Source organism: Gordionus sp. m RMFG-2023, chromosome 3, assembly GCF_954871325.1.
Source record: "Gordionus sp. m RMFG-2023 chromosome 3, tfGorSpeb1-WG-v2, whole genome shotgun sequence".
Lineage (NCBI taxonomy): Eukaryota > Metazoa > Nematomorpha > Gordioida > Chordodea > Parachordodidae > Gordionus > Gordionus sp. m RMFG-2023.
Genome location: NC_088777.1, coordinates 25,574,422 through 25,593,730, shown reverse-complemented (window position 1 = coordinate 25,593,730; position 19,309 = coordinate 25,574,422). Strand labels below are relative to the sequence as shown.

The 19,309-nt window shown below is 28.4% G+C and overlaps 1 protein-coding gene across 3 annotated transcripts in view; it reads left to right on the top strand.

The window, feature by feature from the left end:
- The window catches only part of LOC135926163 (uncharacterized), a 90,723-nt gene that overhangs the window by 55,805 nt on the left and 15,609 nt on the right, over positions 1-19,309 (top strand). For all 3 annotated transcript variants that reach the window (XM_065461899.1, XM_065461898.1, XM_065461900.1), the window contains 5 exons: positions 614-700; positions 884-1,045; positions 1,183-1,482; positions 8,418-8,621; positions 16,715-16,821. In XM_065461899.1, coding sequence (XP_065317971.1) covers positions 614-700; positions 884-1,045; positions 1,183-1,482; positions 8,418-8,621; positions 16,715-16,821 — 860 coding nt within the window. The remainder of the gene's footprint in view (positions 1-613; positions 701-883; positions 1,046-1,182; positions 1,483-8,417; positions 8,622-16,714; positions 16,822-19,309) is intronic.

The following is a 19,309-nucleotide window of genomic DNA, read 5'->3' as shown; positions in this document are numbered from 1 at the left end:
ATTATTAGCTATAAAATTTTAAATAAATATAATATATTCAAAAAAACTTGGCCGGACCTGAAAATATAAAACCTGGGCCGGGCCTAAAATATTTTTTGAAAGAAAAATCAGGGTGCGGCTGTGCAAATGGTATCTGTACAGGTTTCAGATATAAAATATTAATATCCGATTTATCTGCATCATTTTTTTTTATTTATTTAACAATTTCATTTATTTTATAAGAAATGAATAAAAGTGCTTTTGGATATATTAAGAAAAATCGGAAATATAACTGGCTCCATAATATTGTATAAAAATAATTTTTAACTTTTTAGATATATTTATTTTTATTTTACTAACTTTTTTTAATTATAAAGAAATCTTATTTAGTTAAAGAATATTATGAAAACCCGGCCATACCCGCCCGATATTTTATTATCTAAATGCTTGGCCCGATATTTTTTATCTAAGATCGCTCCGCCCGAAATTTTTTTATGTAGGTAATTTATTTAAAATTTTATGCCAGTGGATCTGGCTTTGTGGATATCTTATATCTCTATCAGTCAAAAAGTTATATCATTTAATCTTTCAAATTTTTAATGTTGCACCTGGAAGTTAATTTTATTTTGAATAGACCGAGGGAAAAATGGAAACTAATGCAGACTCGGATAATATTGCCAATGTTACAGTCGATAAAGACATGTTTGAAACTAAGATCAAGGTAATATATTTTATTTTTGATATTTATATTCTTTTTGTACTTTCATACCTCATTTCTAACACTTTTTGAGCTCTTACATCATGCCACAATTATTGCTTAGTTCAAAAATAGTTATTTCAGTGTTTAGTTTAAAATATTAAAAATTTCTATCAAAATATTTATACTTTAAAAAAAATTGAAAAGGCATTAATTGGCTCGCTAAAAGAAGAAATGAAGCAAAATGGTGTTCATATCAATAATATATTATCGACCGAACCCTCGCAAGCTATCATTCATACGGAGAATTGTGAAACCTTTCCCCAATTCTTGAAACAGTGTTACGACCTGGAACAAGCACTTATAAAAGTTATATAAAATAATGGTTTGAAATTTTAATCGAAAATTGAGATTGTTTTTTTTCGATAGATCAAACATCTTTTTTCTTATTTTGGGCATTGAAACATAATTGTTTATAGATTTCTTTCTTTATGTTGTTTTCTCAGGAAATATTTCATCACGAGCCCCATTCCTTAAACACAAGAAAATTATCTTCCATAATGATTCGCAATGTAGATGACGCTATTAAACCCAGCAAAAAAACCGATGGAGTTATGACCGGTAGGAAAAGTAAAGATTTTAAGAGCTTTAAATGCTTAAACTACGGTGCACAAGATAGCGTTTTAATCAAGCGAGTACTGGCCATATATGACAAATTACTCTCCTTATGCTCATATCAGCTAAAAAAAATTAAAATTTTGGAAAAGATTGAAAGAGTTGAAAATCAGCAGGATAATAATTTTCAGGTTTTTAAGTTTGTATTATATTATGATTTAAATATTATTTTCATCTATTCACCAAATAAATGATAACATACTTGGCTTATGCTAAATCCTTTTTAAATGACTTAATCTACTTTTTTTTAGCTATAACGCCCTAACTACGACCCCCCCCCCCCTCACCTCACGAAATATTTCAAATTTGACATTTTTTGTTATTTTCATTAGAGATCTGCAAAGTTATGCCCGAGTCCGGCCCGGTCCGAACGACTCGGGCCTTTTAAAATAATCGGATTCGGGCTGGGCCGGGCCTATTATATTAAAAAATTCGGGTCGGGTCGGGCCGAGCCTTGGAAATTTTTTTAAATATATATTTAAATTTATCAATTTTCCATTGAATTTTTTATGTAAAATAAAAATATTTTATTTTATTTATTGAAACTAAACGACATATAACACTTTTATAACAAACATATTTTATTCTTAATAATTTATTATATTTTTTTCAATTTTATAAATAATTTATTGTTTAATCTTCTTCTTCCTTATTCTTGTAATCTACTTTGTGTTCGAAACACACGAAACACAGTCAAGATAGCACTTCTGGTAAGCTAACTCCCAGTCTATTGAGTACTTCCACATTAAAATTTCCGACCAATAACAGCCACCTCTGATCTGGACGACAACTTGAGTTCCTTGTTATCGCTGCTTTTGATTAATATGAATAATTAACCTGCACCCTATTATAAATTTTTAGCTTTTCGTGAGTCTAAATATAATCACTAAAGACTCCTTAATAACCAAGTAATTTTCTCCCGACGGTCGAAATATTCACGAAAAAAATAAAATTGGTCTTTTCACTTCAACCAAATTTTGCAACAAAGCTGAAACATCTACCTATAAACCACTTCCAAGGTATTATCAAAAAAGAATAATATCGCTTCCCTGCAAATGTTATCCTAATTCAGCATCCCCATGTTTCTCCCACCATTTAAATACTATATTATTTCTCAGTAAATCATATAATGGAGCTGTTATTTCCGCAAAAAAACTCGATAAACCATGATAAAATTTTTATCATCCCCATAAATACCTGCAACTCCTTTAAGTCTTTCGGAGGGGCATATTCTTTATAATTTAAATTTTTATTTAACGGCGTGACTCCCTTCTACAATAATATATATAAACGATCTTCGCGGCTTCAAATAAATATCCCCCATGTCCATAAACTCCGACTTATACTTAGTATTACCTCTACCACCTTTTATTGTGCTCCTCCATCAACTTCTCACTAATTAGGAAATCATTTATATGTTAAAGAATTTCATCCATTCCCTAAAAAATGGAATTAATTGCTCTTTGAAAAATAAGTCCTAATACATTCAACTTATAGTACGACAAACGTTTAAAATTTAACAATCCCTGTTTTATATTTAACAGTTTCTTGTCTTTTCAAGTCATTATCAAAGTTCTATTTTGAGAAATATTCGGCACCCCTTAAACTAGCGAATATTTTGCCTCTAAGTAATAATGGAAACCTTGATTTACGAAATGAAGGTCAGCGGTTCGGTCCTGTCGATCTTAGATCGGAACTGGCCTGCCTTTTTTCAAGGACCCTGGTCCGGATCTAATTTTTAATTTTTACCAGTCAGGAACACGGTTCGGACCTATCTTTTATTAATATTTAAGACTGTCTTAGGGTAATTCCATACCAAATCGGTATTTGGCTCGACCTTAATAATTTCGATAAAATTTTTCATACTGAGAGAATATAATTAGAAGACATCAACTCCAAAATCTTAGCCTTATGTACTCATAGAGATATCAATGGTCGAAAGTGTCAAAAATAACCCTTTTTGGAAAAATACTATTTTCTAAAATTGAGAAAAGCTAAAAAAAATTATTAAAAATAAAAATTATATGTAATTTGTAACTCAATTAAGGCCTTTTAGTAAATATATTTAAAAAATTTTAAAATAATAATGTTGCGGTTTTTTTACGCTATAAATTATGAATCTGAAAGTTCGAGGTGTTTCGCTTTAAAGAATTTTTTGGAATTTAGAAATTTATTCACATTATATGCAAAAAAATTTTTAAAGGGTTTTTTATTATTGCTATTTAAAAAAAATTAATAATATTTATTTCAAAAATAGATGGCGCCTATATAAAATAACGTATTTTTTTCTTTTTTAAACATAAAGATCTAGCATTAATATCATGAAATGAGAGTATTTAGCTGCGGTTATAATCATTTTTTATAAAATATTTTAATTTTGTAAAATTCATGAAAGAAAATGTACATTTTCGGGTTATTATTAACGTTTTTTTGATGCCTTGATTATTTCGTTTTGCGACAGTCGCTGTTGATGGGCACACTATTGTTAAATTATTATTTGTTGTTATGAAAAAAAGATCTGGTGTCACTGGATAAACAATATGATTTGTCCTTTAGGAGGAAGAAAACATACAGGTCACATATCCTCTAATTTCATCGATTAACAGATCCTTACATGGATTTACTATATTTTCTATAATAAATTTCTACGAATTAGATTACATTTTAGTACCTTAGTTAAACCGATCGGAAACACTGCGTAAATTTTTTATCCCAGGTATACATAGATTTACTAAATCTTTTACTTAAATTTATCTCTTCTGCCTCATATGCTGGTAGGGTGGCACAAGAAAAATTTATACCTTTTATATCCGGGCATATATATGACAATTTTAAAGGTGTAATTATTTGATCTGAATGAGGTTTGTGCTCTTGCCTTGGTAATTAACCATTTTACTGTGCTGCCTATGACATCGCAAGCACTTTTACTATAAAATGTCATTCTGTCGAATTCCAAAATCGATTTTATGTAACAAACATTGATTTCCTATTTTTGTATTGCGTTGCTGAACCATCATAAATGTAATGATTTTTTTTCTGGTGGAATGTCGAATTTTTTTTAAAATGAATCAAATGCGATTGGAATAAATGAAATGAAGCAGTATTGTGAATTAAGCCAGATTACCACAAAACATAGGTTGTTTATTTGATCTCTTACTTTATAAATTGAGAATGGATGTAACCTAGTTGTCCAATGCTAAACTATTTTTTAATGTAATTGTGTAATGAACCTTGCTATTCAGAAATAAATGAATGGCGTATAAGAATATTCGTTTTATTGAAATTTTTTTAAATAAATTCGTCTGATTGAGATATAATCTCCAGTGTTCTATATACCGAGGCCTACTGTTTAAACGTAACTAGCGGTATCATTTTGTATAAATTTTTTTTTGATATTTTAGAGTGCAGAATCAGGACACTCGCTGCAGTTACCAAAAAACAGGTGGGTAACCGAGGATTGCAAATTTTTCTGTCTATAATATTAATATAAATTGTTAATATATACTGATCATTTTTAGTCAATGATGCTAATTCACATCCTATAGTTATAAGTGTAAAATTCTGGTAATTGCTACAAACGCATACACTATGTTCCGCTACCCCCTGCTTAATTTTTGTGTTAAGCTAGCAAATTTTGAAAAACCTTTCCACTTTCGTTGATAGATACGCAATCTTTTTTTTCCTGGTAATAGCCTACTAACATTATCACTGCAAGAATTATTTTAACAATATCAAGTTTTTTGATTGAGATATTTTGCAGGCTTTCAATTTGGAGTTGAAAGAATTTTATTCTTCCATCCATTTTTATATTATTTGCGCTTCAATTAGGAGGTAGATTATTCAGCAATTGTTTTATTTTTAGATAAATTAGGATAATGTAATTTGTCGTTTATAAAGTTCAAAGAGTTGCTAAATGAGTCAAAATGATAAGCTAAAACCAGTAAATGTGTAAATTTTTTTTAAACAAAAAATTGACATGTATTTTAATATAGTAAAATATTTTTGCCATGTCGCCCCTGTAAAGAAGATCGTTTGGTGCAAAGGCAGATATGCAGAAAACTCATCGAATAATGTGATATAATCTCGATAGACTGTCAACAGTTAATTGACTTATTCTAGTAAGAATACTTTATTCGAAGTAAATCAGTTATTGGAATTTCCTGTGTTTAAAATTATTTTTTAATACGACATAATACATTATTGAAATGAATTTCTGATAGTTACATGTTTTAGTTGATTTTTATAATAAATATACAATATATATTATGTAGTGATGTTAAGGTAACTATGGTAACTATTTACATTTTGGCTAAACAATAACTGTAACTAGTTCAGATGCAATTTTTGTGGTGAGACAAATTCAGGAGAAGTATCTTGCGAAGGAAAAGAAACTCTATTATGCGTTTGTTGATTTGGAGAAAGCATTTGATAGGGTGCCGCGTGAGATTACAAGATGGGCCTTGAGAAAATCCGGTGTGGAGGAATGGTTAGTTACCGCAGTGATGGCAATGTATGTTGGAGCACAAACAGCAGTACGGACGGATTATGGTGATAGTGACAGCTTTGAGGTGAAGGTAGGACTTCATCAAGGATCCGTGCTGAGTCCATTATTATTTATCTTAGTAATGGATGTGGTGGCTAGAGAAATGCGTGAAGGACTTCCCTGGGAGATATTATATGCAGATGACCTTGTATTAATGGCAAACAGTGAGGGAGAATTGAGGGATAAAGTTAGTAAATGGAAGATGACTATGGAAGCAAAGGGCCTGAAAATGAATGCATCAAAAACAAAGGTGATGATTGGTGGGGAAAATCTAAAGATAGAAGAATCAGGTAGGTGGCCTTGTGGTGTATGTGGGAAAGGAGTTGCTAGAAATTCTATCCAATGCACCAGATGCCAGAAATGGGTACATAAAAGAAGTAGTGGGAAAAAAGGCAGTTTGATGTTAGAAAGAATGACCTTTATTTGTAAAACATGCATGAAAGGGATACATAATAATGATAACCTAAAAAATGGTGGTCTGGATATTGGCAATGGGTTAACCCTAGAAAAAGTGGATAAGTTTTGTTATTTAGGTGATATGCTAAACGCAGATGGTGGTGTAGATTCTGCTGTTGTTGCAAGGATCAGACAAGCTTGGAAGAAGTTCAGAGAAATGTCGTCTATTCTTACAAATAAAAAAGTTTCTCTGAAGTTAAAGGGGAAAGTTTACGTAAGCTGTGTGAGGAGTTGTTTAGTTTATGGCGGTGAAACATGGGCAATGAAAGCAATTCACGAAACCAAATTAGAAAGAACAGAGATGAGGATGGTTAGATGTATGTGTGGGGTATCTCTGAGAGAGAGAAAAACTAGCAAGGAATTGCGAGCAAGATTAGGTATAGAAATGATTGGTATGGTAATACGATGAAATAGACTAAGATGGTTTGGGCATGTGGAACGTATGACAAGAGATGACTGGGTAAAGAGATGCACAATGATGGAAGTAGGAGGATCAAGACCTAGAGGAAGACCCAAGATGACGTGGACAAATGTGATAGCGGCGGATATGAGAAGCTTGAATCTTACAAGTATTGATGCTCAGGACCGTCAAAAATGGAAAAGAAAAATCAGAGGGAAAACTGGCCTACCCGGGTAAACCTGGAAATCGCCATAAAACGGAGAAGAAGAAGAAGAAGAAGTTATATTTTTAAAATTGTAACTAGTAACTGTAACTAGTTATAATTTTTTAAATGTAACTGCCAAAAGTAACTAGTTACTTTTAAAGATATATTCAAATAATTAATTTTATTTTTAATATGTTGTGATAAATTAATTTTAAATTAAATTTATTAATTTAAAATTTTGTGAAAATGTCTGATTGTTATGATTTCCCGTTCTAATTGATTTTCTTTTCTTAAATTGTTACATTGCTGCTGGGCTTCATAATTTTGTAAGCAAATTCAAGTAATTTAATAAATTTTAATATTATATTTATTTACAAATGTAGCACAATATATTTTTTTCCGTCAAGTAACAAGCATTGGAACTTCATATCATACGTAATAAATAATTTTTTAATTTAGTATAAGGAAAAACAAAGACAGGTTATTTTAGAATTTAATATTAAATTATTAATCATTACATACAAGAACCAAGTCTAACAAAAATATCATGTTATAGGTTTAATAATCTTTATGATAATGAAAACATCATTGCTACAATTCTTCACCCTTTATTTAAAACTGACTGGCCTTGGATTAGGAAAGAAAGGAATAAAGCAAAAAAGGAGGAAATTTTAAATTTAATAAATACCTTAATACCTCAAAGTGAATCCCAGACGAATGAATCATGCTCAAAACCAACATCACTTGATCTAGTTGGATTTTTTGACCTAAAGCGCCAAAATATTCTGGTTAATGAACTTATAGAAAACTTTATCAAATCTAATAACAACACTTTTTCTTTATATAACGATTTTCCAAAGTTAAAATTACTTTTTATTAAATATAATGTTGTTCTAACATCAAGTGCTCCCGTAGAGCGCTTGTTCAGTCTAGGTAAGCTCATTTTTGGAGATAAACGAGCACGTCTCCTGGATAATAACTTTGAAATTAATTTGTTGTTAAAAGCAAATAAACATTATTAGATTCTAATTTTTATGAAAAATAAATGTTTTTTTTTCAATGCAAATATATATTTTTATATTCAATGTAAATATTCATTTAAAGATATTTTTTTATATAAATAAATTGTATATTATTTTAAATAACTGATTATACTTTGTTTATCCTAATTTTTTTTATATTAAATAAATGCATTCAATAAATAAATGATGCGCATATGAATGATGTATAAAGTAAGTAACTAGTTACTTTTGGAAATAACTGTAACTAATAACTAGTTACTTTTGTAAAAATGTAACTAGTAACTGTAACTAGTTATGTCTTTGCCAATGTAACTAGTAACTGTAACTAGTTATGTTTCAAAAGTAACTTTTAACATCACTAATATTATGGCAATATCTTTATTTTTTTTCAAAACTTAATATAAATAAATATGTGACTAACATATAACATATTTTTTTAGGAGTTAAAGCGTTATCATTTACACCTAAGGAATGGATATCTTTTGGGTAGACGGATATTTTTCTTTCACAATGTGGCTTTCTTTTCCCAATACCTTCCTGCCCTCATCTTTTTTCGCGCTAAAACGAGGGGAAAACGCACGGCATTTCTCTTCAGAAAAAGCTTTTGCCCATACTTGGTTAGGTACTGTGATTCAATTTTACAGGTTATAAATTAAATTTTCATATAAAAATGTCAATTAAATAAACAATAAAGTGAATGGAAAGAAATATTAATATATTGACGTATTACTAGACCTGTGCGCCGCCGGCTCACGCTGGCACCTTTGGCGTTTTATTTACGCCCGAAAAGCCGCCGATTGAGATGAACGGCTAAGCTTGCTGCCAATTTTTTTATGACGGTGGCGCGGCTTGCATAATTTTTAGATTACTATTTAATTATATTTATATATTAAGTTATTATTTAAATGCAAATACTAAGATTAATAAAATTAAATTATGAATTGTATTCTATTGGCATATAATAAAATAGTGTATATCATTAACATTCATTCATATTCATACATCATATTTCAAAATTACACAAACATTAATACATATTAAATTTTTTATGGAATTACACGTTTTAATTAAACACACTAGTATGTTTGTTGCCAGCTTTAATTGATTTTTTTGAGTATTCAAAAATTTTCTTCATTTCAGCTCTTATTTTGATGCTTTTTAAATATTCTTTAGTGTATAGATATAAAATCGAATAGGGCAATATTTGTTTTGATGTGATCTTAGATTTAATGCCATTTGATTCTATAAACATAAAGGAATAGCTGATTTTCTAACGGTTTGAAATTTAAAATAGAAATATGATATTTGGTTCCTCGTCAGAATAGCCTGAGAGGGCAACATTAGACGATGTGCACTAGATGATGTTTATTCATCTATTAAGGCGCATCTTTTAAATCTGATTGATTCTGTATCAAAATTCTGTTTTATTAATTTTGATTTATGGACAGATCATTTCAAGCGCCGAAATTATATCACGGTTCAGTCTTCGTGATTTAAATGAAAATATTGATTTAAAATATTTTACCCTGGCAACTATAAACGTGACACAAAATCATACTGTTGAAATCATATTATCTGAGATCGATAGTATAGAAGAGGAATTACACTTAAAAACCAAATAATACAGATGGTAACTGATGTTAGGGCTAACATCAAAAGAAACGTCAGATTGGGATATTATTAGCATCATTTATACTTAGGACATGAATTTCATAATTAAGTTACGTTGATGGCATAAAAAAGTTGCCAGAATTAATATTCTGATTAAAAAAATTAGAGATTTCAGTCTCAGATATCGAGTCCGATTTGGAATTTGAAATAAGGAAACATCCTTAGTGTTCAAGATTTCAATGTTTTAAAAAATAGGAAAACAACCGTTAAGCTTTTCAATGCCGAATAAATATAATTGACAAACTTTATACATTATTAAATCCATTCAGAGAGTCGGTGGAATTTTTTTCCTTCCAAAAAGAATCAACAATAAATTTAGGATTATTATTTCTCAGTGAAATAGAAACACATATATAAACAGTAAATCTGAATACTCAGATATCATTTGCCTAAAAGAAAATATGCAAAAAAATCTTGACCATAGTTCCAATTACCAAACTTCGAGTAATTTATTTTATATAATATTTTCATTAATATTATATTACTAGAAGATAGCCCGTCAAAAATGACGGGGAATGAGAATTTTCTTCTTACTTTTATGATAGTTGTTACCTCTTATTAGAAAATAATATCCAATTATTATTGTTTTAATCCCCCCCCCCCTTCATGCCAGGTTTAATCCATTAAAACCAAGTGTAAATACGATGGTTTGGTAAAATTAAATTTAAAGCTTTTACTTGATAATACCAATATTATTTGATAAATATTACTGATCATTTACACCTAATATTTAATATTAAAAAAATTCCCAGGCAAAGTACAAAGCCATAATAATTTTGAAAAATTCTTCCAAGCCCAGTGAATATAATAATTTTGGTAGTTGAGAACTGAAATAAAATATTTAAATAATCATAATGTTAAAAATACAATCAAAATCAGATTTTCATGGGCCTAGGTTTTTTGATCAGGCCGAGCCCAGGCCTGCATAAAATTTTTTTTAGGCCAATGTCTGACTCATAGTTATTAATAAAAAAATTCTCAAGCATTCTAGCTCATAATATTTTTTGAAAAATTTTCCCCAAGCCCAGCCTAATATAATTTATAAAAATATTTTTCAAACCCAGACCAACCTATAAAAATTTTATAAAAAAAATTTTTCCAAGCCTGGCCAACCCATAGTAATTTTCAAAATTTTTTCTTAACCTGGGAAATAGGTAAATCTCTAAAAACCATATCTATTTTTTATACCCCTACTTCAGACAAAGGCCAACCCATTAAGACTAAGAATGAATACTATTTTTGAATAAAAATATATTTAAATTAGCTTTTACTATAAATATTCTGTGTTAAATATTACACCTATGCCTAATATTAAAAAAATTCACAAGCCAGATCCTCGCACTTGGAAAAATTTTCTCAAAAAGACCATAATAATTTTGATAGTTGAGAACTGAAATAAAATATATAAAAAGTCACAATGCATTTAAAAATACAATCAGAATATGAAAGTTGCATGGGCCTTGGTTTTTGATCAGGCCTGGCCTCCAAAAGAAATTTTCAGGCCAATTTCTAACCCATATTTAAAATTAAAAAATTTCAAGAATCTAAGACTATATTAATTTTAAAAAATGTTTCCCAAGCTTCTTCCAAGCCCATATTAATTGTGAAAAATATTTCCCAAACCCAACAAAACTCAGAATAATTTATTTCTTCCTTGGAGAAAAATAGTGCGATGTAGGGGTTTATAAGAATTAAATCTGTCTAATATGTAAATTTTTTTTTGCCATTTATATTATTGGAAAAATTTTTCAAAATTAGGATCAAATGAAGGGCAAATATCTGATTTACCTATCATTCTACTGGTTAGCTCCTAGTATTTATATGAAAATCATGAATACATATTAAAGTACCATGCTAAAAGTATGTTCATCTTAATTTAAATTTTAAACAAACCACCACCCTTCCAAATGATTTATTACTTAGTTACAAAATATAAATTTAAATTTAAGACATTGTTATTAAATTACAATAGAAAAAATAAAAAGATATTCTAAGTTAACAAATAATAGGAGGTTAACTTAAATCATAGTCAAATTATATATAAGAAAAACAAAAAAGTTATACATTTAATCAAAAATGTTATAATAAGTTATGAAAAATATACATTCTACAATTAATTATGAAGTTATGAGAAAATATACAAAACTATGGAATGCATGTAGAAAGGCCAATTTCAGAAAAGATAAGAGAGATGCAAATATTTACTTATGCATAAAAATTACCTAATTAAGAGATATAAAGTTGTATAAAATTCAATGTGGAATGGATCCTTCTTAAGGGTTTTAACATAAAACTCTCATCAAGCAATGATAAATTTTTAGATTATGAAATTAAAATTACTAAATATATACTTTATTAACATATTTTATAAAAATAATGGAAAATTTTAGAATAACCCCAAATAAATATAAATTTTTAAACAACACCTCATAAGATAGGAAAATTTCTGATTCGTCCTTCATATAAAAGAGAAATAATGGTTTAAATTTAAAATTATACATAAATTCAAGAATTAAAAAAGTATTTAAATAAATCTCATATTTGAATTGGTACTTGATGCATATAAAGTTCTAAATGTATTTAATTATCTTGTGCAGGAAAATAGCTTGAATTTTAAAGTAGCTATAAACTTTGAATCGTATCTATTTGATTAATTTTGTCAGATTAAGAAAAAAAAATATTTTACCAGATTAAGAAAAAAAAACATTTACCGAGGTTCGAACCCAAGTCCAATAATCCATCAAGATTTGTAAGCGAAGTCATGCCCGATTGGGCCATAGGCACTTTTCAAAATAAACGATTTTTTGAATATATATCATAAAGTGTGACATGATTTTTGTGACAGCCTTTATATATATTATAGATAAACATCGGTATTAGCGATAATACTTGATTCGAGATTTTGAAATCTTAAAATTGTTTCAGAATATGCAAATTCGAATTCTAGACATCATTGCAACTTTTATTAGACATTTAAAACTTTTAGAGCATGATGGAAATGCACAGAGAGATTCAAGTTGTAGATTATGGCCGCATTCAATTCATATATAGCTAAAATAGTTCGGTCATGACAATATAAAGCAAGAATGCCATATTTTGCTCAGCCAACATATTATACCAGAAGATGATGCATTAACTTTTTGGGAAAAAGAGATTGGAACTTCCTAGGCTTGCTAATTTAGCTAGGAAGATTGTATACTTAGAAAATGTAATACATTAAAATTATAAATTAAATTCATTTAAAAAATTTTAAATAAATAGCACGCCTTAGCGGCGGGGAAATCGTAGCGCCGCCGAACGCCGATAACAAAATTTAAAAAACCGCCGCCGTCAATTGAGGCTTCGGCGCACAGGTTTACGTTTGACCAATGCACAGTATTCAAACAAATTTTAATACTTGATTACGAAGGATGTTTTGATATTTAACTAATAAAACGTTAAATTTTAATATGACCAAAACGAAAACAAAATTTTCATCAATCTGATCTGATATTCATACAAAACCGATCCGATATTTATATTAACTTTTATTTACCATCTATCTACCTTTGAACCAATGTCATGAAAAATCAATATGTTTTATTTGTAAAAAACCATGCTAATGGGCAAAACAAGAAACACTTCAAATTTTTGTTTCTCATGTCTAATGCGATATTTGATGCTTTATCACGAAAGATTAAGTATAACTTTATTTTTTATATTCCCCAAGATTAATAATCTCATTTAAAAGAGACCATTTAAGGATGAATGTGTCTCGTTAAATATTTTTAAATCTTGCAAATATTTAAAACTGTAAAAGGTTACTTTTGAAAAGTTAATAATTCTTAATAGGTAATATGTTATATTAAAAATTTTACTAATTTATCAAAACACAGACTATTCAAAACTTGCAATTTAGACCATTTTTTGATAATAAATTTTTATAAAGTTATTTATCGTTTAATCATAAAAAAGGGTCAAAGCTCATAACAACAGGACATAAAACATTATTCAGCATCATAGGTAGGTTGTCGAATTTAATGGCTTCACATCTCAGAACTTAATTCATGTATTCTCCGATAATGAAATTGCTACTATTGTGATTTAGGAATAGGGAAAATAATCGAATAATAATTTCCTTAATTGATTCTTGTTAAGTATTTGCTTCCTGACGATTCTTTTTGCTTATATGATTAAATCCAAAATTAATATAGATCAAAATAAATATAAGTTTAGCTAAAGTTGGATGAATTGAACAAGCATCATATATTATTAAAAATTACTTATCTACTCATTAAAAGCAAACCCCATTGCACAAGGTAAATATTAGCTTATAAATAAATGAACTTGACGAAATATTGTCTTATAAGATTTATTTATAAAATATGATACCATGATCGCATTCTCTGCTCTCTTTAAAACATGTTTTTAACATAATTAATTCCATAATAATTATTAACTAAGCGCTCCAATTGAACAATATTGAATATTTAAACATATATTTTATAGCTAGAACATTTGTGACCACTTATTTGATCGATATTTGAAAATAATTATTGTCGACTGCAATCGTTAATATTATTAATTTCCACTTCAAAAACATTGGCTGCCATTTTCTATGAAAATTGATCTTTGAAAATAACGGATTAACATGACTATGATTAATTAATGATTGCTAATAATATTGTCTTCTTGCTATAAAAATATTGGCCATTTTTAAAGGAAAATTTTATTTTAGAATTAAAATGACTGCGTTTAATGCCAAGAAATTTCGGAAGTAAGGAATCCTAACCCTCCTTCTATTGGATCGTTATTTTTAAAATATAATTCAAACAATAAAAATATGAACCTTAATAGCAAAGCAAATTAATATATCAAAGTTGTTATAGCGATAAATGACTCTATATTAATATGAAGGAAAGGGGGTGGGGAGAAAAAAGAAAAAGTAATATTTTTTTATAAGGAAAAATACTAATTATCTGGAGAAATTGAATTAATAAAACAAACATTTTAGAATGGCTATTACTATTCTTTAGTTGGGTTTGCCGACCAGGATTGCGATTACAGGTAAAAATGCAGCGCCATACTGTCATTATCGGTAAGAAATATGGTAAGGAGGATGGGATGTTGAGCCTCTAGATAGGGCAAGCTGATTTCGTAGTTATTCAATTCAAGTTTTAGATTTAGATAAAATAACTTCTAAAAAATCTCCCTCTTTGATAAGTTCATTGAATGTGGATATAGCCATAGGTGAAAGACTCAAAATAAGGTAATTAACGGAGTTTTTTATGAGTAGTAAGATTTCAATTTTTATGTTTTATAGAAATCGGAAATTCGGTTGTAATTGCAACAGATCTTGAATATTCCGTCCTAGTTATATTTAACATGGTGGTTTATTGTCTGTGTTTATAGGTGGCTAGCGATGAAAACGCAAGATCGACAGTGGGATCTTAAACAAGACCGCCATGTTTGGAAAGTAGCTTGGGAATTTGATGTTTAAGTAGTTACTAAGAATAGATTTGCAATTTCTCTACTTGGCTTATTCGCAGTGAGTAAAGGAACGAGGTATGCTTAAAATCAAGAGTGTTATATGGAATCATTAATTTCGCGATATTTTCATTCACTTTGGTTAATTACAAAGCCGAGATTGTTGGCAGAATCCTTCGTAATATTAATTCACTTTTCTACTTCTAAAGAATTGTCATATATGACCCCGTCATGAATATACCATAGGTGCAGGGAGCAACGAATAATCATTTTTGATTTTAGTTATCAAATCATGAATTCTACAGAATAATATGGAGCCCAGGGGGTCATCGTGACGAATATCTTCACTAGAAGACAAGATATATGGTCCAAATATCAAATGGGATGGTTTCTTATAAAATAAAAAGAATGTAATGGATAAATAAAAACTTGGAAATGTTTTACGAATTGTGAAATGAATATTTTTATGTGAATGCTATTGTTATTGCTAACGTCCATTTTAACTAAATGTTAAGCGATTGTAACATTTTCAACATAAATACTTATGTCATGCAGTAAAAAGTATGAAGAAGATTCCTCAATCATATCCTTGTATTTTTATCAGGGACCCGAAGTTAATCGGAATAAAGAGTTAAATCATTATAAATATCTGAACAGAGGTCTGCATTGGGGGGTTTTTTGGATCATAAGCCCGCCCACTCAATGTTTTAAAAATATTTAACCCACCCACACAGCCTGCCCATTGTTTTCAAAAAATACCAGCCCGCTCATTACTCTAAAATTTTTTATTCGCCCACTCATTGTTTATAAAAAAAATTTAACCCAAGCCCGCTATTATAAAATCTAATTATGTACATTCTTTAAATTTTTTAAGCATCTAATAAAAAAAAATTTCATCATTACACCTCTACAATTTTTTTTAGGAAATTACTATATTAAGCATAAAAAATATTCAATTAAAATTATGGATAATTTATTTGATCAAATAAAATATTTATGAAAATAATATAAATAAAAAATCGATACTATATGTAATTAATAATGCAAAAATAATAATGAATCGATATTTTCTGGATTCAAACACGTTCTTCTTTGTTCTAAAAACCTTCCAGCAATGCTAAATCCTCGTTCAGAAGAATCACTAGTTGCAGGAATTGCCAATATTTTTCTTGCTAATCTTGGTAGTTTTGGCAAATCTCTTTCTTGTCGTTTCCACCAAAGTTGTTTTAAATATACGTAAAAGTTTATTTATTTTAAGAAAATAGTTTTTATGATACCAAAAAAGGACATTTTAATTTGTAATATCCAAAAAAGTTCATAAGAACAATTTATTATTAATATTTACTTAAATGATTTAATTTTTTTTAACCCGCCCGCCTGCCCTTAAAAAAGTTTTTGCCCGGGCAGGCCGAATTCCCGCCCAAGTTTTCCGACCCAGTCTTTAATGAATTTTTTATTAGAAAAAGACATGATTGTCTAACTCTAAGCTTTTAAAAAAAATTATCAAGTTATCCTGCCAGGATGGAAAATTATTTTTCCAGTCCAGGGTGCTACTTAACCACTGTTAAATATAACCGTTTTGTTTTATTATATGATAAAGTGCTTGAGACGGGTTCTAGCCAACATCGAGCCTTTACCAGAAGTTTTGAAGGGTCCCCGACTGGTACAATGCCTGCAATTCTACATCCACTACTTTCAGACATTTAAGTTTCAATAATTATTTTAGATTTTTAAATTTAGAAAATTAAGGAATAATGATACTTTATAACATAATTTTTTTTTAATATAATTTTAGTAGAACCGCATTGATTGACTTTCAAAATCCTCTTCTTATATTAATTTTTTTATTTATGTATTTTTTTAGTAAGATAGAGGGGTAATTCCATACCAAATCGATAAGTTTTCGGCCCGACCTTTTTAATTTTAATAAAATTTTTCTACAGAGAGAACATCGTTAGAAAGCATCGACTCCAAGATTTTAGCCTCCAAGTACTAATAGTTTCTGAGATATTTATAGCCAAAAATACCTAAAATACGATTTTTAAAAATAGCTATAAGTTTAAAATAATGGTACTAAAAACCTTTAATATATGTCACTTTGTAACATATTAAAAGCCTTTTATTAATAATAAAGATTTTTTAAAAAAAATAATCTTGCTGTTTTTATTAAGTTAAACTTTGAACCTTAAAACTCCAGGTGTTTCGATTTCCAAATTTCTTTGAATTTAATATTTTATTATTCACTTATATTATTTCTTCGAAATATTTGTAAAATTAAAATTAATTAATAGCAGGCAGGTGCATGAGAACTGACTTTTATCTTTCAACAATTAATTATGATGTTTCCAGTAGAAGATAATAGAAATTTAGGAAATTTAATCATTTGTTATAAAACAATAATTTTTACATGCGACTTTCTTTCTTTCTAAATAGTGTTGGAAAATCTTATTATTTATTTTTAAAAAAGAATAAAATTTTTTAAAAAAATAGTTTTAACAAAAATGCGTTATTTTATATAGGAGCGCTATCTATTATTTAAAAAAAAATTATTTTATTAAAAAATCATAATAACTAAATAACTCATGGCTGTCCCAAGTTTAATTTTTTTTACATATAGATATAAGTGAATAATAAAATATTAAATTTGAAGAAATTCGGAAAGCCAAACACCTGGAGCTTTCAGGATTAAAATTTATAACTTACATAAAAACCGTAAGATTATTATTTTATATAAATCCTTTATATTTAAGGCTTTTAATAGAGTTGCAAAATGACATATAATTTTTAGTATTATTTTTTAATTTATCGCAATTTTCAAAAATATTTTTGGCCAATGATATCTTAAAAACTATTAGTACTTTTTAGCTAATATTTTATATTCTATTTTCTAATGATGTTCTCTCAGTATGCAAAATTTTATCAAAATTGAAAAGGTAGGACCGAAAAGTTATCGATCAGAAAAATTAATTAATATTTGTTTAAAAATAGTGAATCTTGACAATTTTTATTAATTTAATAATCAAATTATATAAAGTAATTAGAATAATATGTGAACTGCATATATGATAACATATTTAGAAAAAAAATATAAAATTTTGTTAAAAATAGTCATCATCCTCTGATGACGGTCATGTATCTTTAAATAATTTAAAATTATAATGTAATATTTCGACACTGATTTTTTGTTTAATCAAAAGAGCCCTTGAGATTGTTGTTTTATGGCTAATTAGTTTGATTAGGGATTTCGCCTCTTTCTCAAATGAGCAGTTCTATTTTATATAAATAAAAGCATTTAATATATTAGAAAATATTTATAGCTAATATGACACCCTCATAGATTTAAGATTTGCTCTCCTTGTAAAATTTTAAATTTATCTATATAATTAAGATCTGCACGCAGATATCTTTGATTGCGGTGGGTTTGAAATTATTGACATTCTTCAGCACGCCTATCTTGCCGATTAGTGGCGTCGTCTGTTTCCAGTTATTAAACAAATACCACCCCATAGAGTATGGAAATAAAAAGCTATTTGACTTTAATCGCGAATTAAATCAATTTAGTTTATAAATTATTGATTTAAATCAATTTTTATGTTAATTTATTTCAAAATAGAAAATCGAATCCATTAAAAAATTTATTACCTCTACAGTTTTCCCATTTAATTACAATTTTTAAACATAAAAATTGGTGAAGTTTTAAAAAATTATAATAGATTTGATTCTCTTTAGAATATATATAATTAAACCCATTAACTTTTTTAAATATAAAAATCGTAAATTATTTGATTTAATTTGCGATTTAAATTAAATTGATTCTTATTTCTATATACTGCGCGGTATAATTGGAGGCCAACGACTCCTAAAGGTTTGCGTGGCTCCTACAATTCCCGAGGTAGCTGAATATCCCCAACCAGGGTTGCCAGGTCAAAATTGGTATTTTGCGGGTGAAATATTAAAATTGCTAAAAAAAAAATTAGCGGTTATACCGGCCTTCCGCCTAGATTGTGAATTATTTTAGTTATCTGCCTATTATTTCTTATAATAACGTTTTATAATATCAGAAAAGGTAATATTTTTCAAATTAACTTTCTTGTCGTGGACAGGGGTTCGAACCCACGGAGAAGAAAACCCAGGTTTTTGGGGAAAAAATTTGAACCCAAACCGAACCTGAACCCCATTTATAAAATTTTCAAAA